Below are 24,494 nucleotides of genomic sequence, written 5' to 3' on the forward strand. Positions count from 1 at the left end.
TGGCGCTTGAGCTCCTGAACCATGAGATCACAGCCTAAGCTGACATCAAGAGTTAGACTCTGAACCGACTGAGCCACTCAGGCGCCCCTGAGGCAAACACTTTTTAAAAGCATTTTCCTCACAATATCCGTATTTGACATTGCTTGTTTGTGTATAGGAAGCTTTGCACCCCAGTGAAATCATTGTAAGCTCCCAGGAATGAACCCCCTTAATGAGCATGGAGTAACACAGGACCAGGAATATACAGTGGAGTACCGATCCATGCTACAGGATGGATGGACCTTGAAAATACCATGCTGTGTGAAAGACGTCAGGCACGAAAGACCACATGTTACATAATTCCGTGCATATGAAATATCCGGAATAACCCAAGTCAGAGAGAAAGCAGATTAGTGGTTGCTTAGGGCTAGGCTGGATGGGAGGTGGTGGGAGGTGATCACCAAAGGATAGAGGGCTTCTTTTTGGAGCTATGAAAATAGTCTAAACCTGTATCACGACAGTAGTTGCAGAACTCTGTGAATATGCTGAAAACCACTGGGTTGTACACTTTAAGTAGGTGAATTGCATGATATGTGAATTATATCTCAGTGAAGACTGTTAATAATTTGTTTTTAAATGAGAGGGTGGGGACTGGGAGTTAAGGGGAGCTAAGTGACAGACATAAGACAAGGAGAGTGGTTCTTGGAATGTCTGCCTCACCGCACTGGAAGATGACCTTGGCAAAGCTTCTGCATGATCTGAATTTTTGCTTTTGTTCCCAGAGGTGGAGGGAACAGGGGTATCCCTGAGATGCCTCTACAAGGAAATATTGAGCCAGTTTCCCGCCAGGACTTCTGGGAGTATTGGTGTGTACTTTGTTTTAAAAAAGCACAGATTAGAGGCGCCTGGGTGGCTCAGTTAGGCGGCTGACTCTTGATTTCCGCTCAGGTCATCATTTCACGGTTCCTGAGTTTGAGCCTCACGTCGGCTCTGTGCACACAGCACAGAGCCTGCTTTGGATCCTCTGTCTCCCTCTCTCTCTCTGCCCCTCCCCCCCCCCTTTCTGTCTGTCTGTCTCTCTCTCTGTCTCTCAAAACTAAATAAATGTTAAAAATATAAAGCACAGATTTAAGGAAACTCTAAGGATAAGCACTGCCCCATTTCCCTAAGACCTAAAGAAATTGGCATGGCCGCAAGGGCAGCTGACAGATGTGTAGAGTAAATGTCTCCTTTTTGTTCCGATCTCGATTTTTTAAATGTATTTAAAAAATTGTTTTAATGTTTATTTATTTACTTCGAGAGAGAGACAGAGAGCATGAGCGGAGGAGGACAGAGAGGGAGACACAGAATCCAAAGCAGATTCCAGGCTCTGAGCTGTCAGCACACAGGCCGCGAGATCATGACCCGAGCCGAAGTTGGATGCTAAACGTACTGAGCCACCCAGGCGCCCTCGATTTTTTTTTTTATTTTAAATGAGAGCCACCGTCTGTGGGGAGTCCATTTGCTGAAGAGACTGGTTGTATGCAGAGGTCTCAATGAATCCTGCTGTCTGAACATGACTTAGAGGTTCTACTGATTGTAGAAACTCCTTTTCAAGGCCACGTTCACATGTCCAGATCCCAGGTCCTCATGTGTCTCCCCTAGATGTGTAAAACAACTATGACCTGCTTTTAGCTTTATTTCAGAGTTTTGAATTTAGCACTTTACATTTAAGTGCCCATGGATATGAACAGTATATAACTTGGGGGTGATTTTGAGGGAATTGAATAGCCGAGATTCATTCTTTCTTTCTTTCTTTCTTTCTTTCTTTTTCTTTCTTTCTTTCAACAGAAGCTATGTAAAGATTAGGTCAATGTCAAATTAAAAATAGGACTAGCTACTGAAAAAAAAGTGCCACTTGGAGCTCCGGAACATGTAGTGAGTATAAATACAAATCTCATAGAAGGCAGAGATTCATTCAGGAGAACCATAAGGAGTGAGTTATAGCTTACGTTTGTCTCTTGGGTGAATTAAATATGTATTTTTTATGCCTTTACAAAGATATTAGCCAAAAAAACCCAAGGTATTTTAGTGCCAGTTGTATTAGAGAATGAGTAAATCCTGTATTAGTTAGCAGTGTTTTTAAACAAGCTGGTCATTTAAAGATATCAGTGTTTTTTATTAACGTGTCCCCAACTAGCTTTGTAAAATAACTGAATTAGGCAAAGGATGATTTTTGAACTTCATGGAATCCACAAAGCAAATGGACTTCAACTGGGTTTTACTCTCCCTGGCTCAGCTTCTCCCCACAGATGTAGTTAATTTTTACAATCCCTTTAGGGTCTGTACGTTTGGTATAAGGAAACGAATGGTTTTTCTATACTCGAATCCAAATTAAATTCCTAAAGTTTTTTTTTTCCTACTGGCAATTTCTAATCAAAGACAATCCTGAGGAAAGTTGACCCACAGAGTGCAGATGGGACTGATACTTCTTCTCGATGGAAGCCTGGGCGGCAGAAGCCTGGTGCCGCCACAGACCTGCTGCGAGGCCCATTACCTTTCTGAGCTCAATTTCCTCATCTGTCAAATGAAGAGACCGGGACTGCATGATTGCTACGGTCTCTTCCTGTTCTGACAGCCTTTGTTCTAAAAGACTAGCCTGTGCCGTCAGCCCGACTGTGCTACCACCGTGAGCTAATGAAGACAGCACAATGGAACTTTCTCGATCTCAGCGAATCTGCATGTGCTCTGGGTTTTCTCGTCCTCGGAGTGCACCTGTGGCTTCTGGTGATGAAAATGGGAGTTGCCTGTGTACGTGATCGGGTTTAAGTGCCAGGATGGGAGAGTATCTGAGTGAGAAGGAGAAGTCACCTTTGCGTTTACCTGGGTGAGGCCTTGGCAGGAACGCCCCCGCCCTTCTCAGGAGGGTCTTAGCTTCCTCCCGTGTTAAGGAGGGCAATCTCTCTGTCATTGAGGCCAGGGCAACAGACGGGTGGGCAAAATCGGAGCTAACAGAAAAGCCCCATTCTAGAGAGAAGCTTCTCACCCTCACGCCCTGCACGGATTCCAAAAGGGAGAGGGGCTCCGGAGAGAGAACTCTCTCTCTCTCTCTCTCTCTCTCTCTCTCTCTCTCTCGACCTTCGGATAATTAAGACTCAATTGAGTTGTGGGTGTTTGGTGGTTTTCATACCACTGTAATGTGACCAATTTCATCATTTCCTGGAGTAAAAAGTTGGAAGAACATTGTATAACTTGCTATCAGGGAGAGGCCTTGAGTTGAGTTTTGGCTCAACCCTCCCCGTCCTCATCAGGGTGAGTAAATTCGGATTGTTCGGACCAATAATATGGTGATTAATCCTGATTTCTGGCTTGAGCGTTTCTTCATGGGCTGTGGAGCCCTTCTCTCCTCTGGGAAACGAGCCTGGGCGGGTGAAGGTACATCCGGTCGTCAGGGGACGGTCACAGAGTTTCCTGGGGCCTCTGTGGGGCTCACACGTTCCGACACGACCTGCGTGAATCAGAAGCACTTTAATTGAGTAGATAAAGAGGGCCTCATAATTATAAACTGCAGTAGGTATAACAAGAGGCTAAATACACTGCTGTGGTCTTAATTAGCCGGTGCTTCGAGTTACTAATTCTGGTTTCAGTCAGAAATCGGTGACATTCCCCGCCGCGAAAGCCTCGTCGCCGCGTAGTTCGTTCCTCATCAGACCTCGCCGGGTGAAGCTTTCAGCACAAGGCCGTGCCCAGCGAAAGGGGAACGCGTTGCAGAGACTCGGTTGCCTTCCAAGGGCGGGGGAGCTCTGTGGAGATGACATTCATTCTCGCCAGAGATGCGAGGCTTTAACCGTCCTCTGTGACGCGGGTTACAAAGTGCGGCAGGCAGTTTCCCGGCACCAGATAACACCCCTGTGCGCCCTCAGTCTGCTCTTCCTGTTTCCATCTGGAATTTGGTGGCTAATGCGCTGCTGCAGAATGGAGCCAAGAGCCTCCTAAGAAATCGGAGCCGGGTCGAAAGCGTCCGGAGGTACCCCGGCTGCCGGCCGCTTGGACGGTTGTCGCGCGAGTCCAAGCGCCGTCTCCTTTGCTTCTCCTTCCCCTTCTGTTCCTTCAGGGGTTGAATTCTGCCTTTTCCCTCAGAGGAGAAGGAAGGTGGTTCGCCAAGCCGGGGCACCAGAGGGCTTCGGTTCCCTTCGCGGGAGAATTAAACGTGACCCGTGGGCCTGTCATTCTGGGCCGTCGGGTGCACAGAATGAATGGAGGGCTAGAAAACGGGCGTCTTGCTCGCGTTCCTCGGACGCCTGAGGTGTGGGCTCTTGTTTCTGCGTGTAGAGTCGCGTGCTGGGGAAGGGCAAGGAAATGAGGTGTCTTCCTTTGTGACAGGCCTTCCTCCCCCCCACCCAGTACTGCTTTAACTCGTTCGTCCCCCTCCACACCTGACGCCCTCTCTTTCTTACATTTTTAATTTTTTTTTAACGTTTTTATTTATTTTTGAGACAGAGAGAGAGACAGAGCATGAATGGGGGAGGGGCAGAGAGAGAAGGAGACACAGAATCGGAAGCAGGCTCCAGGCTCTGAGCCATCAGCCCAGAGCCCGACGCGGGGCTTGAACTCACGGACCGTGAGATCGTGACCTGAGCTGAAGTCGGATGCTTAACCGACTGAGCCACCCAGGCGCCCCACTTTCTTACATTTTGACACACGGATGACGGGCTTGGGTTACGAGCGGCCCGCGGATGGTGCTGAGGTCGAACTCGGGCTCCGTGTACACGGTCTGAAGACATCGCCAGGTCTGGCGGATTCCCACAGCGGCCCTCCAACACGGTGGTAACCGGTCGGGGTTCTGATCTCAACTCGTGGGTGGAAATGAGAGCTGATGCCGGCGACCGTAATACCTGTGGATGGTGTCTGAGACTACGAGACGTAGGCCGCCTTCCTTCCGGTATCTGGACTTGGCCTCGTTCTTGACCGGACGGGGCCCAGATGTGGGGTCTGGGCTTTGTGTGGCGCTCCGGAGGGTCTTTGTGTTTTCCCGGGCAGTGTACGATACCATTTGCCGAGCGCTCTTGCGACCGGCCCGGCGAGCTCCTCTGTGTCTGGCATTGTTTGTATTGTGAAAGCATAACGTACGTCGGAACATCCTTTAAATGTTGCCACTTTTTAGATCGGAGAAGTGAAGTGTTGTTGATTTGGAAGAGAAGGCTATCAGAGTCACTTTGAATGTGTCAGTTCAAGGATTCCCGTGGAGAAAGGTGGATGATTAAGTGTAGTGGCATCTCACACTCCACGTATATCAATATCTAGTTAAGCTGCCGCGGATATTTCATGCTCTGTGCCCTTATTTTGTAAATTAAAAGTTCTGATACTCATGAGCAGACTCGGCTCCCAAGGATAGGCATTAAGGTTTGGGATGTATTCAAAACCTGTCGACTGTACTCCTAGATCAGCGTATCTCTTATAATTCCTTTAGCTATTACGTTCATTTGCATGCCAATTATCTAATTAAGTCTTAACATGGCGGTATTAACATGGGGAAGGAAAGCAACATTTGTACAGCACCTGTTAGGCATTTTACGTACGTTCATATAATTTAAATTTGCCCAGCATATATGTACTCGCTTTGAGTAAGATTTCAGTCAAAAGCAGGGGATGGGGAAACCCAATGGACAAAAAGAATTCACCACTTTTGATACTTCCGGATTATTGTTTGTTTGTTTATTTTGAGAGAGAGAGTGCACAGGTGTGGTGGAGGAAGGGCCGAGGGGGAGAGAGAATCTTAAGCAGGCTCCATGCCCGGTGCAGAGCCCGGCACAGGGCTTGATCTCACGACCACGAGATCATGACCTGAGCTGAAACCAAGAGTCGGACGCTTAACCGACTGAGCCACCCAGGTGCCCCCACGTTGTAGTTTAACGTGTACATTCTTGCCTGATGAAGAAGACAACTGTTTTCTTCATCAGGAAGCATTTCCTTCTATAAAATTCAAGGTCCTGGAGTACATCTTAGGTATTGTCTGGAAGCTTTTGTACTGAACCTCCCATGGGAAAGCCTGAAATGCAATGAGTCACAGAGCTATACAGTGTTTCTAGAACGTGTGCCTTAACGTCGTTCAAGGCTCTTAATCACCTTCTTTAATTGTTAGTGGTTTGGACTTCAAGCCAGGCACCTTTCTTTTGAAGAGTTTCCTTAAAAGGCTGTCACCTGTGACACAAACTATGAGAAGGCCAAAACGACACGACCAGTGTGAGAAGGAGTGTGAGTGAATGATCTCGTTACAACGGGCTCACTCTAACAATCCGAGTTATGGTTTGTCTGTGACATATTGGTTAATCCCTTCCCCTTAGGACTTTGTAGTATCTGTGAATTCTGAGCCCTGAGCCATTGGCAACAGAGCAACTTGAATTCAGGACCTTTCTGTGCAGTGGACTGACTTTTGGGGAGCCTCTAATTGCCTGTAGCACTCAAGCAAGGACAAGGAAAGAGGATTCTGCAGTGCTTAAGTGGGCATGAGTAGGATTTCTAATCAGCAAGTTTCCATTTTCTTCTGTATTCCAAAGAACTGGCTGGGATCTTAAACCCACTGGGGGTCAAGAAAAGGTTTCTCTGCTGTCTATATGGTATCCGTTTGGGGAGCGTTGCCTTGCATTGTTTTTCTTCTTATTGATGACAAGGGAGTGCTGAATGACTTAAGTGACTAATGAATCTTTTTCTCCTTTTGTCTTTTTTTTTCGTATCAGTCACTATGAACAAGACCGTAGTGCCCTTAAAAAAAGGGAATGGGAGCGGAGGAATCAAGAAGTCCAGCAAGAAGACGATCTCTTTTCTTCAGGCTTTGATCTTTTTGGGGAGCCCTACAAGGTAGCTGAATATGTATGTAATTTATCTTTCTGGAAAATGCTTGCTTGTTACATTTTTGAACACACTAATCAACGTTTAATCTATTTTTAAAGCACCCGAATCATTTCCAGGAGAATATATTTCACAAATGAAATATGTACGTACACTGTATTGGGAGCAATCGCAGGTTTCTGAGGAAGCCTTCAGAGACAAATTCTGTCTTCTTTGGGGAGTACCGTCAGATTTGAAAGGAACTAGTGAGACTTCCCGTCTCCAAGGAGTTCTCTCCCGCCCAGCACTTCCTACAGCAAGCAGTGCCCCCTTGACGCTTATCCCCACTCTGGCTATCAGCAAGGCAGCCCCTGAAGACTTCATCAGAATGTCAACGGCTATGTCTCTTTCTCCTCCCGGTCAATGCCGTCCATTGCTAGCAAGGCCAGTGCTTTCCTTTTCCATTTTATATTGCTAGCAGCCGTTGAGTGGTTTGAGTGCTCTTTGAAAATCGTTGCTCTAGGAGAAAGGGAAAAGCCAATCGTTTTCTCCGGTGGCTACCAATCCTGGATTAAGAGATCGCCTCAGCCAGAGCGGCTGGGGTAGCTGGCTTGACATTCTGGTGGTATTCTAGCTAGTGTGTAGCTCCAACAACACTCATACTGCTGAACTTTCTATGTGTGGGGTTTGGGGGAAGAATCTTGTGGAATTGCTGGCAGCTGGTTGGTGTTTATTGCGATTTAGTAGCAGTGTAATTTTCTGTAATGAAACAAAACTGATGTAAGAGTTAAAACAACAATAGAGAGAATTTTTGAGAGTTGTGATTTTCGAAGGGCACCAATTAGAAGACAATGACTTCTGGAAAAGGAAAGGACGGCATAGGCACAAATACCACTTTGGGGTAGAGAGTAAGCTGTTTGGATCGGTGACCAGTGAGACCAGAGTCTTGCTGCCTTGTTTGTGATAAGTAGGCAGCTCTTGACTAAGACTCAGGTGCTTCCAAGTTCGGTGAGTCTGGCCAAGAGAGTTAGGTCACCTAACCTACCGCTTTGCAATCTGTCAATAATAGTATAATCCTTCAAAAAGCGTTTTTCCTATCTCCATTTATTTAATGTATACAGTGCCTTTGAATGCACGTATTTAGGGATATGATCGGTTTAGCAAACACTTATTGAAGGCCCACTACGTGCTAGTCACGTCTTAGACTAAGGTACAAAGAGGAACAAGACCTAGTCCCTGCCCTCAAGGACTTCCTTGCCCAGTGGTAGACATCATCATGGTGAGTGAAGGCGTGACTGCGTGGTAACTGCTACAGAGATGGGCTGGGGAGAGGTTCGTGGAGATTTGTACCTCGTGCCAAGGAGTTTGGACCCAATTCCGCACATGAAGAGAAGTCACTGAGAGCTTTTAAGTAAGGGCACGTCCAGGACAGACAAAGAGCTTTAAAGGTGATGTTGGAAGCGTGGAGAGTGGGTTGGAGGTAAGGAAACTAGAGGCAGATAAAGAGGCCCTTGTAGTCAGCTAAGGGGAGTTCACGGAAGGCAAGATTTAAGGTAGAGCAAGTGGGTTGAAACGCTGAGACTGGCTGCCTGCGTGGATGTGGGAAGTGTGGGACAGGAATGAATGATGCCCGTATTTTTGACTTGAGAGTATGGCAGTCTCACTAACAGACTGTTGAGGAGGAAACAGGGTTGGTACTTGTGGAGAAAAAACACAATTCTGTTTTGACCATGCCAGTGGGATATGAAGGGAGAGATATCCAGTAGGCATTGGATGGAGGGATCTGGAGCTAATGAGAGTGGTCAAGAGAGAGAGTTTGGTGTTAGCAGGCAGGGGGGTAGAAGCTATCAGATGACTGAGTAAGAGGGACAGAGTCAGAATCTTGGGGAACAGCAACATTGAAGCAGTAAGCAAGGTGGCAAAGTAGAAGCCAGGAAAGGAACCTAAAGAAGGAGTGAATGATCACAGAGGTAGGAAGAGAAGGAAAAGAGAATCATTTAATAGAAGTCAAGGGGATACAGGGTTTTATAGAGGAAGGATTTGTTAGTTATCCGTGTCTGAGTGGCCAGGAAAGGTCAGGACTGGAAAGTGGCTGTTGGTTTGGTAGTTAAGGGGGAGGGGGTCAGTGACCTTAGGGAGAGTCGTTTAATTGTTGATGGTGGTGCTCACTGCAGGTAAGCCAAACTGCCTGGGGTTGGGGAGTAAATGGGAGGTGGTAAAAGAAAGACAGGCAGCGGGTTTTTGTATGGAGGGAGGAAGAAAGGAAGGTAAGTTAGAATGCAAGGGAAGAAATTATATGGAATGCAAGAGGCTTTGTTTTTAATAATGAGAGAAATGTGAACACATTTAGAGATTGATGGGAAGGACCCGACGTCCGTCGAGAGGGAGAGGGTGAAGGTAGTGGAGGAAGAGGTGATGAGTGGGGCAGGCTCCCAGAGGAGATGAGCAAACGCAAAATCAAGAGTGTGTGAAGGGTGACCAGCCATGGTGAGGAAGAGTGGGAAGGAATATTGGGTTGAGAGCAAAGCAGGAGAGTAGAAGAAAGACTGGGGGAAGGGCAAGATGTTGTGGCCTCCATTTTTTCCGGAAAATGGAGGAGAGTCCAAGGATGATAGATGCCTTGTCGCTTCTTAAGAGGAATAACCAGATGAGTTTTATGTCTTATCTTTGGATGAGTTAGAAAAGTCAGCTTTCCTCAAGAGTCATGCTTAAAATTCAAAGTCTACTTCATGCCCAACGCTATTATGAGGCATGGGACCCTTGGCTTATCCTCCCCCCTTTATAATTTAAGTCGTGTTGAATTAATGGTCTTGTATCTTTAAAGTAAATGCCATCTCTTGTTAACAAGGCCTGTGATGCAGATGCATATTCACTTTTAGATGTAAGCAGTATATTTTTGAGTAGGCAGTTATTAAAAAACCTGTTATCAACATTGTCAGAAGTTTTCAAAAGTCATCTGTCTTGCTATGACAAGGGTATATCAGGTAGGGACACTAGATGGGAACATTAGTCTAGCCCAGAGCCAGGCCGTTGTGTGACTAGTAGCCTATTGCCTTTATGCTTTTCTTGATCAGGAAGAGCTTTTGTTCTTCTCAAGACTGTATAGGAAAGGAATTAAGCTATTGGTTGATGACCTAGGAATTCTTTCTTCCTCCATTGCTTTGATGATCAGCTGCCATCTTGTGCTGTGTCCATGTTCAGGGTTCCCTGGGAGATCACTGGGGAGTATACCTTTCCTTTCCTCTCATACTATGATACTAGAACTGGTGTGCATCTCCATAACTCCCCGAGCCTGGACTAGTATGGACACCCTTGGAGTATCTGGACATGCCAGTAGCAATGGGAGTTTTAGAGCTGGCCCACGGTCCACTGGTAGAGACAAGGACATACCATAACCCCTTCCTTAGGGTTGTGGTAGGAATGCTTATCAAATTCAAAATCAGAACTCCTGGTGGTGGATCGGGACTTTCAGGAAACTTCTTGCCATCTTGAAGCCTACAACGCGGCCTGATCAGTTGTCCAATGGTGTTGGTAGTTCAGAAAGTAGCCAATGAGTATCGGTCCCTAAGACCCACTGCCCTTTCTTGGCAGTTAGAAGAAATGGTGATCTCTTATCAGCCTGGCTGGTTTCTTTCCGTTCTTTGCTTCACCGGAACCATTCCCGGAATGGAAAGAATGTTGACCACCCCTAGATTTGGTTGGTGATGGCTGCGTTTTTCGCTTATAACTTTCAAATCTGACTTTGTGCTGTGGTGCTGAGAAGGAGGTCTTCAAAAGCACTTGAAGACTGTGAAGCTCTTTGCCATGTCAGGTTAGTGTGGAAAGACTGGGCGGGACAAGGACCTGGCATGTATCAAGTGCCTACTGAAGGCCAGGCACGTGCTAGGGCTCTATACATGTGTGTTTAGTCCTTATGGCAGCCGGAGTACTCATTTTCCTCATGTTGACCACAAGGAATTTGAGGCTCAGAGAGGCGAGGTGACTTCTCTGCTGCTTCATATCCATGTAAGTGATGAATCTAGACCCAGTTCTGTGTGGTTCAGTATCTGTCACAGGAAGCTGTTTATCCTCCCATAGGAGGTCAGAAGACCTGATAAGCTTACTTCCCGTGTGACTTGGGTGAAGAAACTTCGTTCCTCTGACCTATAGTTTCCTCCTCTGTGAACTGAATAAGAATACCTGATATCAAAGAATCCCTGATAATAATAATGATGAGAAAGCAACAACAACTAACAATTTCTAGCTCTTTGCAGCTCTGCAAGAATGAGGAAAGCAAGGCACAGAGAGATTAAGTGGCTTACCCAAGGTCATTTGGGTCGGGGAGGTAGAAGGCAGACTGAGATCAGAGCTGCTCTGTTGAGTCATGTGCGTGTTGTAAGGATCAAGTCAAACGAGCTGGGAGACCTTGCTTTGAAATCTGGCAAGTGCTGTACAAGTTCAAGAGACCATTGTTATTATAATTAAAGAAAGAAATAACAACTTACAGCTTAGAGAGATTAACTGTAAAACTATTACAATTAGAGAAAAAGGAATTACTAAATCACACGCATTAGCCACAATGAGATAAAAGGAAAAAATGAGCCCCCAAACTTAAATTATTTTGTGACTTTTATTAAAAAGAAATGCCATGGTACAAATAGCCTCCTAGGACATTAGTCTTGCAATGAACTTCTACTTACTGATTTGTAGATAGCATTAGAAGCAAACTGAGGCAACTTTGCATTTCCTAAAGTAATGAGAGGCAAAAAGCTTAAATGGAGGAGTGCTGTTAGTCATGAGCCACAAACCAGACGTGTAATTTATGCCTGAAAATACTTGGAAAATGCATTTCCTTGATGATGGAGAAATTGTGATTACTTAGAAAGTAATAGCTGCAGAGGTTACCTTTAAGAATCAACCAATTATCTAGCACGGGAAGGAAAGAATCGGCCTATTGAAAGAAGGCTGTAATTGATTGAAATGGCTAAATTTCATTTTTGCCATGTTTATAATGTCCAATCAAGACTGCCAAGGATACCTTGCTCCTTAATAGGATTACTAAGACTCCGGAGGGTGAAACAGAACATGTGGAGTGTGAATCACAAGTTGCTGTGGTATATAATGAGAGTGCATCGTGCGGGTGTGCATAAATGTATTTCAGGCCCCATTGGGTTTTCTGTCTGGTAGCTCTCATAGCTACATCTTGAGAAATTTAAAAACTGGTTGATAGTCACCCAGCTCTGGTGGTGGAGAGGCAGAGAGGCGACTCAGGCGACCTGGACTGTACTGGTAATTATTCGGAGATTGTTCAGTGGTGGACTTTTTGAGGCTATGTGTCTGTGTGTCCTCTGTCCTAACCCTGCCTCGTGACTGTGTTGAATTTGCCAGTATGTGTCTTAAGCATGATCGTGGTAATTCCTACCTGTAGCCGCAGCACGTCTGTTATGCAAAGCATGTGGATCTTCTTCCTTCAATCAGCAACTCAGAAAGTGTCGCCAGTGAACTCCACCTTGAACTGTCTGCTGTGCAGTTCCGCTCACGAGTCTCTCTGAGACCATTGCTCTGTGAGGAAGCTAGTCTAAGGGAGTGGACATCCCTTCATTCCTCCAAGTTGTCTCGGCTCCGCCCCTAGGTCATTTGTGCACAGGAAATCCCCACACCTGGAGCCATTAGCCTAGCCCCCTAACTCCACATAGAGATATGCCTTCACCGAGTTAGACTTTAATGCAGCACTCTCGTTTTTTTGTCATTGTAAGAAAAAGCCACATAAAGATCATCTTTGCATCTTCTGTGAAATTGGGGCTGAAAAAAATGGTTTTATTGTACAGAGGTTCTTGTAACTGAACCAATGAGAAGAATTCCTATTACGTTTTAGTATCCGAAAGCCATTTAATCTTATTTAATAAATTAAGATATGTCTGCTTCCTTCCATCTGACAAAGAGAATTCTATAAGCTGGGAGCTTTTCCCTTTTTGCCTTAGCTACCAGGAAACTCAAAGTTCAATTGAATGTTCAATCACGGTAACCAAGGTAGCCTGGCTTTTGCTTTTCTGTTGCTGTACCTTTTACTCCAAGCTGTTGCAAATCCTTTATTTTGATATAGGTAGGGTATGAATTATAATTTGATTCTGTTCGTGTTAGCAACGAGCTTTTGAGTACCTGATGTGCATCTGACACGGTGCTAAGCCTTGAGGATATAAAGGCGAACAAAAGGCGGTCTTTGACTTTTAAGAGCTCGTAGTTTTATGCAGGAAAAGAAATCATTACTGTAGCATACCCTGTATGGTAGGAGGTTGACCTTCTGGACGTATTGAGAGAACTTTTAATTTTCCTCTGATTTTATTTACGTAGATACAGTTTTAGACATTGGCCAGGTTAGAAGGTCTCCTAATTTCAAAACGTAGAGATGGGAAAAAAAATCTTAGCATGCATTGGAAGCCCAGATCATTATAACAGTAGAAGTTAATAAAGAGACGTTAAAACCTAACCAAGGTTCTCCCCATTGAAGAAAAGATGAGTGTGGGTGGCCCCTTTTTTTGCTGCTAAACTAGCTTGCTTGCAAGCAGATGAGTCTCAAGTTTCTTGAGACTTGATTGTGTTTGCCCGGAGAGAGTGAATTACTTCTCAGGGGCTTTGAGGTATTGTGGTGGTCTTTTTGATATCACGGGGCAAGGTTCTGATTCTGTAGAACTCAGTTTCAGTGGAAATTCAATGAACTTTCAATGAAAGTCCAGTAACCTTTCAGTGAAAGTTGGGTAAGTTGAGCTTTGAGCTTCCTGGTAGCTAAGGCAAAAAGGAAAAGCACTCAGCTTATAGAATTCTCTTTGTCTAAGGGAAGGAAGCATATCCAAATTCATTAAAATGAGACAATGTAAACTAAAGGTGTTTGAAATGGGAAATAAACAGTTCAGACATTTGGAGACAGCCAGGTATTAGTGTTCGTTAAGCAATAATCTGACCCAAGAGGTAAACTGTTTGAGGGACCAGAACAACTTTGCAAGTATTTAAAGTTTGCATCAAATTTGTACTGGGCTTTCAGCATGATGAGATCTCCTTGTTTTGAATTTAGGGTCTGAATAGGAGGGACACTGGTTTTGGCTGCTACCCAAATGGTTCGTTTGTACAACGTCATCAAAGGAGACCCCACTGTATATACAAAATTTATTCTGGCCTTAGCTGAAGACTAATTTGTCCCATTAAAATGGACAAACGTAGGGATTTTTCAGGGAATAAAAATGAGTTCTGCTCATATCTATCTATTAAATATGCCTTTCAAATGTACTTCTGAAAACGGAGTGATTATTCGGCTGAGGATTATATGGAATGTTAATTGTTTCATCACTGCTTTAGCACCAATGTTGCATGTGAGGCAATATCAGATGTTCTTGTGGATAGGAAAACTAAAATGGACATCTATTGGATCTCTAAAATTCCCCCTCCCCAACAGAACCCTTTTAACATATATTTAACATACTTTTCCTTAATCTCTGGAATCGTATTTCCCTAATTGCCCTCATTTCTTTGGAAATGTCTTCTATGATTTCACACATGCTGTGAGTTGGATACTGTATACACTCTATGGAGACCATGTTAACAACGGGGCCAAGGTCACCAGTTTGATTCCCTCTCTGGTCGCTCCTTCTTGGTATCCTTTGCCGGTTCCTCTTCTTTTCTCAGTCGCTTAAAGGTTGATGTTCCCCAGGGTTGCCTCCTGAGCCTGATCTTCTCGTTCTGTGTTTTCTTTCTCTGGGTGATTTCATCCATTTCCTGCACTTCACCCTCCATTCATCTGCACCCTCTTCCATCCTCACATACAGAGAACAGCACACGGCCATACAGCCTAGGTTTAGTCTGAAATCCCAGGCTTGGATAGGCACACCCCCGTGTATGCCAGGAGATGGGGCTGTGTTAAGGGCAAATGAGAAACCTGAGATGTTAAACCTCTATCTGCAGTGGAGGCGGTATCCATGGGGAAGTTGTCACTGCCTCCCATGCACGGAGGGCACGCCTATGGCTCCTGGGAGCCAGAGGTGACGTAGGGTGGCTGTCTTCCCCATCCAGTGGTCCTGCTGCCACATGGCCCCACGGATGCCAGTAGCCGTGTTTCATTGCAATATCTTGGGCCAGGATAGTGCAGCCTAAGCACAAAGAAGTCCTTTGCCCTTCTGAATTCAACCGCTTGTTTTGAGAACACCTTTGGGCAGGTAAAGGGAATTATAAAAAGGCGCTCTCGGAGATGAACAGCTGAGCTTTTGTCAAAGTCATTTCCAAGTGTGTAGCTAGCCACCGTTTTCTAGTTCTGATAGCTGTGCTTTCTGTATTACAGAAACCCATGCAGGAACTTAATTGTTTTAAGAACAACCACAGCCATTTTAACAAGATTAGTATTTCCTGCAGGGGAAGATAGAGCCGGTATGTTGATTGCCCACAGAATGATTTAGTGGCCAACATCACTTTGGAAATCTGACTTTGTTTTGATTTACGTAAGCAGCGGTTTAAGTCCTTGAATAAATTTTTTTCTGAATCATTGAAAAGACACAGGAGAGCCTGAGTCAGTGTTGATGAACAATTGCACCATTTCAAAGCAAACAAGTATGAATCATCAATACGTAAACACAGTTGCCCCCAGAATGTGTAGGCAGACACTAGTAATTTATACAGTCCTTTCATTAAAAGGAATTAGATTCGCTTTAGTCATGTTAGCTCAATTAGATGTTGAGCTTTTCTGAACCAATATATTCACGACCGCACGATTTCACCGACTTCCTTATCCAATGGGCTAAGCCTTTTTCATGGTATAATGTGGCGCAAAGGGCTGACGTGTCAAGAACAAACATAAGTCGAATGTTCCATTACAATTCCCGGGCTCACCAGGCTGAAGTTGTCCCTCACAACGCGGAATGTAACGGTTCAGCTCCTCTGACCTAAAAGAAGTTATTTTGCTAATAAAATTCTTCAGCGACGTCATTTAAAACTTTCTCCCAATGAGCACGTTTAAGGATAGGCCAGGGAGTATACAAACGTTAATCACACAGCTCGTTCCAAGAGGCTCTTTCCATAGTGTTATTGGGTTTTTTTTTTCTTACATAGCACATGAAAAGTATGAAATTATACGGCAGCATGAGAATTTTAAAGAACCCTATATGCTAGTCTGCTTAGGACATCTGTTTGAAACATTAACATTAGGAAACACAAACCTATTCATTCTCTCTCCTCCCACCCCCATCTTTTTGTTATTTTAGACAAACAAAGGTGATGCACTTGCCAACCGAGTCCAGAACACGCTGGGAAACTATGATGAGATGAAGGATTTGCTAACTAACCATTCTAATCAGAATCATCTAGTGGGAATCCCAAAGAATTCTGTGCCCCAGCCTCCCATCAACAAAAACGAGCCAAGCTTTCTCCCCGAGCAAAAGAACCGAATGCTCCCACCTCACCAGGATAACACTCACCCCTCGGCCCCAATGCCTCCGCCTTCTGTCGTGATACTGAATTCCACTCTAATACACGGCAACAGGAAATCAAAAGCTGACTGGCCACGGGATGGTCATAACGCTAGCCTTGTACCAGCCAGCCAGGCCAGTAGCCAGCCAAACAAGATGCAGCTGCCTGCGCAAGACCAGCCCCAAGCCCGACTGGAAGACTTCTTCGTCTACCCGGCTGAACAGCCTCAGGTCGGGGCCACCGAAGAGTCAAACCCATCTGCGAAGGAAGACAATAGCCTCAAGTCCAGTGGAGGGGATGCTTTCAAAGAAATCTTTCAGTCCGTCTCACCAGAAGAATCTGAATTTACAGTGCACGCTCCTGGGTCTCCCCTAGTTGCCTCCTCTTTGTTAGCTCCCAGCAGTGGCCTTTCGGTTCAGAACTTTCCACCAGGGCTTTACTGCAAAACAAACATGGGGCAGCAAAAACCGACCGCGTATGTCAGACCCATGGATGGCCAGGACCAGGCACCGGACATCCCTCCGACACTGAAACCTTCCATTGAATTCGAGAACAGCTTTGGGAATCTGTCATTCGGATCACTGTTGGATGGAAAACCCAGTGCGGCCAGTTCAAAGCCCAAACTGCCCAAGTTCACGATTCTCCAAACAAGTGAAGTAAGTAATTTTTCAAGTTTTGTTTGTTTCTTTCTTTTTTTTTTTCTTTTTAGTTCACTTCTCTCACCGCTATAATCAAGTATTCACAAGCACCTCTTATTTACCTTCTTGAGCCGTAGATGAGACTCTTCAAGGTCAGAGTCTGAGTCTTGATCTTCTGTGGCTTGTGACTTGACTGATTAACATTCTGCAAATACAGTTAAATCTCCGTAATGTGGAATGGCAGCAGACAAGGTCAGTCTGAGTGAATGAAAATTTGGACTTCTAAAATAGTTTCAGAGAGTGCACCTGTAGCAATATGTACAGATTAGTAACACTGGAGATTGTAATTGGTCGTAAGCAGTATGAGGTCCCTGAAAAGATTGTGAGCCACCGTAGGCCTTCACTAGCAAGTAGCAGGTCATAAGCATAAAACACAGAAGTTCCTTAAGGTACAAGACTGTACAAGTGTGATTTGCTGGCATCGGAAGTGGAAGGCATTCCTTAAGAATCTTAGTTTCTTGAGTGCTTGTGGGGGCTATTCCTTGGCAAGATCCTAACGTTATCCTCTGTATCCCTCAGTCCTCCCTTCTGCACCACCTTCCTCTGCAGGTGCCTACATAGCCCTCTTACACTACCTTGACCCCTTCTGTCAAAGCCAAAGGCATATGCTCGACCACAGTGCCGCTGGGTTTAGAATGACTAACTGTCCTACCCATCTCAGGAGTCATTGCCTTATAAAAGAGAAGTCGGAGGGACCAAAGCCTCTCCCAAAGGAATGGATCGCTAATGATTGGATCCCAGGCCTTGTGGTCCCTGGGTGGGGGACATATATTGGGTGTCCCTCAGACACCACCATGTAAGCGGCTGCCTACTGCTCCTCAAGTCTTGATTGGAAGAAGCCACTGCTTTTAGATCGGATTCCTGTTACTGGTGCCTAAAGGCTTGAAAAGACACAGAGGAAGAAAGTAGGTTGAAATTCTTACTCAATAGGAGTCACAGACAGTCTGTGTGAATTGTTGCAGATTCTGAGGTAGTGGTGTCTCAATTACAGAAGTCTGACCATGTGCACCTCTGGCCCTTCCGCCGTTATCCGTACTCAGCAGATGTGGGGATGTCAGAGGATGATGGGAACACAAAAGAAGGGGAGGAGTGGGGCTGAGGGGTGTATTTTCCGAATGCGTGTTTTTAATACTGTTCCATTTCTGAGGCGGTTTCGCTTCTCATCATTCATCAAGTCTTGTCAAGCTTCCCCCTGAGTATCTCCCCAGCCTGTCACCTCTTCACCCGCACCGCCTTTCGGAGCGCCCGTGGGCACCCACGGACAGCCCCTCCTATCTGCTCTCCCTCCCTCTAGTGTCACCTCTTTTCCAAACCATCCTCCATTCAGGCTGACCCAGTGGGCTGACGTAGCCACGTCACCCCTGCTTTGCATTCTTCAGTGCCTTCTCATCGCTCCCCGGACAAGGTCCAAATCTCTTAGTCCCGCGTACAAAGCTCTTCACGCCGATTCCATGCTTCTCCTCTGACTTCACGTTTCACCATCTCTTCGTGCACAGATGAAATCCCAGCCACATGGAGCTGCCTGTGGCTCCCCATCATGTCACGCGTTGTCACGCTTCCTCGCTTTCATGCCCGCTGTTCTCTCCGCCTAGAGCATCTGTCCCCACCCTCCCTTGTCTTCCCGTGAAGTCCTGTTCCTCCTTCGGGTCTACCCGATTGTTCCTTTCTCTGTGAAAGCTTCCCTAATTCCACCAGGCTTACTACAGACTGCTCCCTCTGGAGTCCTCTAGCGCCTTACGTACCCCTTGACTGGCGCTTACTTCGTGTATCATAGCTACCTGTTGATGTGTCTGTGTCCTCTATTAGACTGTGAGCTCCTTGAGAGCAAGGAACGTCCCATTCTTCTCTGTATCCCGAGCGCCTAGCAGATGCCTGGTACGTGGTAGCGACTTAATAAATGTTTGCTGAGTGAATGAATTTGAAAATTGGTTCCTTGAGTACATTTTCGAAGCCACGATGTGAAGCAACTCACACGGAAAAGGTAAACGGTTGCCAGAAAATCCATCGTTCGTTGTACCTCTTTAATTGGACTCTGATCGCCCGTGTCTCGTTCTGCTCTGCTCCTGCACAGTCATTGGGAAGTCCTAATCCTAATTTCCACTGGATGACTTCACACAGGATTGTAATACTTAACATCCACAAGGAAACGTGCATTGAGAGACGAGTATAATGAGAGGCTGGGATCTTGTTCTTGTCCCTTCTCTTGCCCCGGTACCTGGTGGTGTTCCCTCCTCCCATGGCAGCGCCATCACTCAGGACTGGTCTGGGAGTTGTACTGGCCCATCAAGGGGTCTGTCAGCCTATGTCCATACCTCATTAGCGGAGTGGCAAGTCACAGACCCAGTGAGATTCACTCTGTTGTAATCCCCTCTCTTCTACATTCACGACATGGCTGACCCAGATTCAGAAACGACTTCATGCTTTTGCTCAGCACTCGGGCGCACCAATGAGAGGTACATTTCCAAAGAGAGTCTGAGCTATCTTCACTCTGGAGACGATGATCCAAGGAGCAGCCTGTGTGCACGCAGCCTTTGGTGACAGTACAAATAGACTTTGGTAGAGCCTTGTATGAAAAATGGGTCAGGTGCAATAGAGTCACGGTAAGAGATCAGTGAAGAGAGTACTTATTTTAAAATATTGGTCTCAAGAAAGGATTTGAAAGAGGGGTAGACACAAGCTTAGGGCCCTCGAGTCAGGAGAACATCCTGGCTTCAAAGGTAATATGAAAAGCAAGGGTAGGAGGAAAGGAAACCGGAGATCGACAGCCTGACAGGGAGCTTAGAAGGGTGTAGATTAAAACATGGGCATAAATATAGACGGGGTGGAGCATTAGGGAGCTTTGCACCTAATGGAATTTATGTGGCTAAAACTCTGACCAAGGCTGGAAATTCAACCTATTAAATCTTGATGCACTTTTCAAAAGCACTTAGCATTAGAATTCAGCCCCGGTCCCTGGCGCCGAGAGGTCCAGGCGTTGGGTTCTGGGTCCCCAGTCAAAGTAGCCATCGTTGATGAGTGGCAGCATTCCTTGGAGTTATTACTTAAAAGGGCTTGTCCAGAGGGCGGTCACAAAGAGGGTCTCTTTGTGTATTCCCATCTCTGTCCCTGGTTCTAGTGAGAGGAGGTCGACCCGTGTGTTAGTGAAGTGCATTTGGGAGCAGCGCGGGGCTGAATGCCCAGGAAACAGACCGCGTTCTAAGATACACAAATAAGCAGATACTAATATATTTGTGAGTTGGGAGACACAAACTATTATTGAAATGACACGAGCACGTGCCTATGCCCTTGTTCTTTTCCGTGTCTGTGCTCGTGTCTGGAGTGGAGAAGTGTTACTTATGGCCCATCCTTGACATATTTCCTGGCTTCTTCGAGTTTCTGTATCAATAAGAAGGATTCTAGAAGTCTAACCAACTTTATGGCGAAAGGTCAGCTTTTCAACTGAAGCATGCTTTTGGAACAAAATTTGTTTAAAAACTTAGTTTTGCAGAATTTACTAACATTCCAGGCAACCAAAAAAAAAAAAAAAAAAAAAGGAGAAAAGAAAAAGACTGATGTGTTCTTCAGTTGAGCTTAGAAGAATTTTCTGGGAACTGCATCTGAAAACAGTAAAAGGCCTATTTATATCCAGTGGAAACTGAGGGTACTTGCAGATGGTATTTTATTAGGAAATGAATTTGTTAATAAAGGTAGCTTTTATACGTGATTTCATTACATACATTTTTGCTTATGTTTCTCATTGGGATACAAATCTTTTGGTGTAGATAGCTGTGCATTTTGGCACAATTTGTTGTTAGTATACTGTCTGGGAAGTAAATGATCGCACGCAAATGAAAGGGCCAGTGACAGGTATGAAGCATTTCCATCCTAAGTCAATAAGCTTTCATAAGTACAATACTAACGTGTGGAGTGTCATCACCATAAAGGATCATTTGCCTTGCAAGCCGCTCTTGGCTGTGACCCTAAGGCTATCTGAGGCTCCAGCTGCCTCCAAATTAGGAGTCTCTTAGCAAAGTTTGATGGAACCCATAGGAATGATGGGATCTGGCGTTCGCTTATTTTAGTGGCTGGTTTTGTCAACCAGCTGCAAAGCTGTTGCTCACATTTGTGACTGCCCGTTTTGTTGTGTGTCCTATGCAGTGAACACTGTGGGTATAATTAGCTTTATGTATTGTGAGGTAGATGGGGAAGCTCAAGTCCCTTGGGGGAGAACCGCTGAGGATACTGGGAACTTAGCACTCAGGTGCCGGATGTGCCCAGGCAGCTCCACAGGAACCACTGAGGCAGCTCCTTCAGGGAGGGTTGCTGTGTGCAACCAGGCCGAGCATTTGCCACTTGATGTGCATCACCAGTTTATTTGGGGGCCCACTGTCACGGAAATAAAATAGCACCCAGGCAGTCTTCTTCCCACCCCATCGGGACTGATCTTAGCATTCAGTCCATACAAGCGTAGGATCCAGAAAGTTTTGTATGTCCTCTGTCAGCCCATCCCCTAGTGGTTGCTTTTCGTTTGTGCTTTTTGATGACGTCTCCAATGGCATGGTGTCATTGGTGTTAAAATTCATTTTCCGTGGGGCGCCTGGGTGGCTCAGTCGGTTAAGCGTCCGACTTCAGCTCAGGTCATGATCTCACACTCCATGAGTTCAAACCCCGCGTCAGGCTCTGCGCTGACAGCTCAGAGCCTGGAGCCTGCTTCGGATTCTGTGTCTCCCCCTCTCTCTGCCGCTCCCCTGGTCATGCTCTGTCTCTCTGTGTCTCAAAAATAAAGAAAAACATTTAAAAAAATAAAAAAATAAATAAAATTCATTTTCCTTACCACACGTCTTCATCCCCTCATAACTTCAGTGTCTCCCTAAGCTGACTGAAGTGGCCCCAGGGAGGCATCTGAGAAGGAAAACCGGTGATACAGATAGAACACGGAGCCTTGCACTGTTCGTGATGGAGAGGTCAGAGGTGCTGGGTGATCAGGTAGGGTGTCTTGGGGAGGGGCGGCTGAGACCATCCTCACGGTCTTGGGGTGTTTCGCCAGCCATTGACACAGAGGAGTAACCCCGGGAGGTCTTACAGAGATAGGATGCAAGATGCATTTTGAACTTGACCTTGAATCCTGGGTGGGATTACAGTAGGTGAAGAGGGATCAGGAGGGCAGTTCGTATTTGTGCGAATAGGGATGGATGGAGAGAATGGCAGGTACCAAAAAGGGAGGTAAGAACACAGAAGATACATTCTGAAGATAGGCCAGTTTGTCTGCAGCTGTGGGGTTATGGCACCAAAGTACGATAGGGCTCAAAAGGCTGCCTTCTAGGTGTCTTGAATGCCTGGGTGATGTGGCAACCAGATGGTAATGGTGAACTTGAAACTTGACTTTCCCAAAGGCTTCACGTGTGGCAACCTAGGAACTGTCTCAAGCCAAGTGCTCTCACCAGATCAAGCAGTAACTTCCGAGCTCCAGTGCTCTCTACTCCCTTTCAAGAAAGCACATCTCATTTCTGGGGTGCCCGGGTGGCTCAGTCGGTTAATTGTCTGACTTTAGTTTCGGCTCACGGTTCATGAGTTCGAGCCCCGCATTGGGCTCTACGGCTGGCAGCACGGACCCTGCTTGGGATTCTCCCTCTCCCCTTTTTTCTCTTTGCCTCTCCTGCTTGCACACACACACACTCTCTTTCTCTCAAAAATAAATAAACATTCTTTAAAAAAAGAAAGCACATCTCATTTCTTACTCTGTAGACCTCAGCTTCTCCTCAACATGCTTTCCCAAGGCTCTCTCTAAAGTTGTGCCAAAATGGTTGTACTCAACCAAGCTGTCTTTCCTGGGTGCCCCTGCCCTTCGTTGTCCCTTTCCATCCATTTGCTCGTTAGCACTAGGCAAACTGAGGAATAGAGCTCAACTTTGGCTTGGTGAAGGGCTTGTAGATCCCCGGTTTTCTGTGTGTGTTTTTTGTTGTTGTTCCTTCTCATTTCCTCAAATCCTGTTCTTTAGGGTCTGTATTTTCTCTTGTAAGACTCCATGTAAGTGATTCTAGCCACCAGTGTCCTGGAACAATGTCTGCTATTTCCACATTCCATGTTTGCAATGAATTGGGCTGTTCGGTTCAGCACAACTGTCTTGGTGTTCTGTGCTTTTAAACCCCTTGTTACTTTTAACATTCTTTTGGTCGGAAAGAAGCCAAAAGATTGATTTATTCTTCTAACACTAAAAAAACAACAACAAAAAACAACAACCTTTGATTCTTACACTCTGCAAATTTAAGTCATCCTTAATAATGATACTTTTTGAAACATCACTATTTATTAATAATTTCATTGAATCTTCGGGAGATGGCTGAAAGTCAATCTTACGTGAAGGAACGTGTGGTATACTAGCAAGTATAGTTTGGACGATGTCTACTGAGCTGTGGGTTCCACATCTGGCCTTGACTTGCTCTGTGAACTTGACAGAGCGATTTTGCCTCTCGTTACATGGGGAGTTCCGACTAGCTCACCAGTGAGGTTTCTTCTAGCTATACATCTCTGAGGGCATGCTTCTCCTTTGTGTTGAGCCCAGACCTGCCTTGTTTGTGAAGTTACTTCAGCCATTCCCTTGTCATGCACCCGCACCAAGAGCGTGGGGACAGCATGGAGGGATGGAAGCCTTGCCTGAATGCCTCTTACCACCATCCTTCCGCACAGCTGGGGACGTTTTTAGACTAGGGAAATAGGGGAAAGCTAGAATTGGATCTTCCTTGGGGATTGGATACTAGTTCATCCTGGATTAAACTCATTTTTTTTTAAAAGATAAACAGCTATATGCTGTATTTCACTGGAAAACACCAAGCTGTGAACTCAGGAAATAGCCTCCTAATCCTTTTGTCACTACCCACTCACATCGTGAAAGATGGAGAACTTCTATTTTCACATTACTTCTCGGAAAATATTTTGACAGATTCAGTATGCAGTAAAGTGATAAGCTTTTGTTATGTGTGTTCCAAATCATCCTGTTATCACTGGATATATCGATTAGCTTAGTACATTCTGAGCCAGTCATAAAAAACAGGCTGCTCACATTCTGTGTTAAAGAATAAGAAAAATTGACAAGTAGATAACCATATTGATTCAACCCAAATAGTGAATGCAAAGGGCTTTGGAGAGGAGTTATAAACTCTTTATGGCTGCTGTAAGTCTCTTTAGTATTTTTTAATTGATGTGAAAACAAATAATCCTTAATTAGCCATCTTTTTAAAAAGTACTGTTCTTTGCTTACCAAGTGAGTTGATAATATAGGTGACAATAATGAAGACCTACTGCCTTTATACTTTAAAATCTATGAACGCTTTCACATACATCGTCTTATCCTCATCTTACGGAGGTGCAGTTGACAAGTAACAATTGTGTCTGTTCAAGGTATACAGCTAGATGTTTTTATATACATACACATTGTGAAATAACCTCTGCGACTGAGCTAATTAACATATCCATCACCTCTAGCTGCCACGTTCTGAGCATGTGGTGAGAACACTTAAGATTTATTCTGTTAGCAACTTTCAAGTACTGCTTGAAACACAGTACTGCTAACTGTACTCACCACGCTGTACGTTAATTAGCTCTCTA

At 45.3% G+C, this 24,494-nt stretch overlaps 1 protein-coding gene across 11 annotated transcripts in view; it reads left to right on the forward strand.

Moving 5' to 3' along the window:
- AFF2 (AF4/FMR2 family member 2) overlaps window positions 1–24,494 on the forward strand; it is a 455,939-nt gene that overhangs the window by 147,231 nt on the left and 284,214 nt on the right. For 4 of the 11 annotated variants that reach the window (XM_023249262.2, XM_023249264.2, XM_023249266.2 and 1 more), the window contains exons 2-3: window positions 6,696–6,828; window positions 16,008–16,868. In XM_023249262.2, coding sequence (XP_023105030.2) covers window positions 6,696–6,828; window positions 16,008–16,868 — 994 coding nt within the window. Of the gene's footprint in view, window positions 1–2,835; window positions 3,271–6,695; window positions 6,829–16,007; window positions 16,869–24,494 lie in introns of those variants that run through there. The other 7 variants (XM_023249263.2, XM_023249265.2, XM_023249267.2 and 4 more) reach the window with 3 other exon arrangements.

This window comes from Felis catus, chromosome X, assembly GCF_018350175.1.
Source record: "Felis catus isolate Fca126 chromosome X, F.catus_Fca126_mat1.0, whole genome shotgun sequence".
NCBI classification, from domain to species: domain Eukaryota; kingdom Metazoa; phylum Chordata; class Mammalia; order Carnivora; family Felidae; genus Felis; species Felis catus.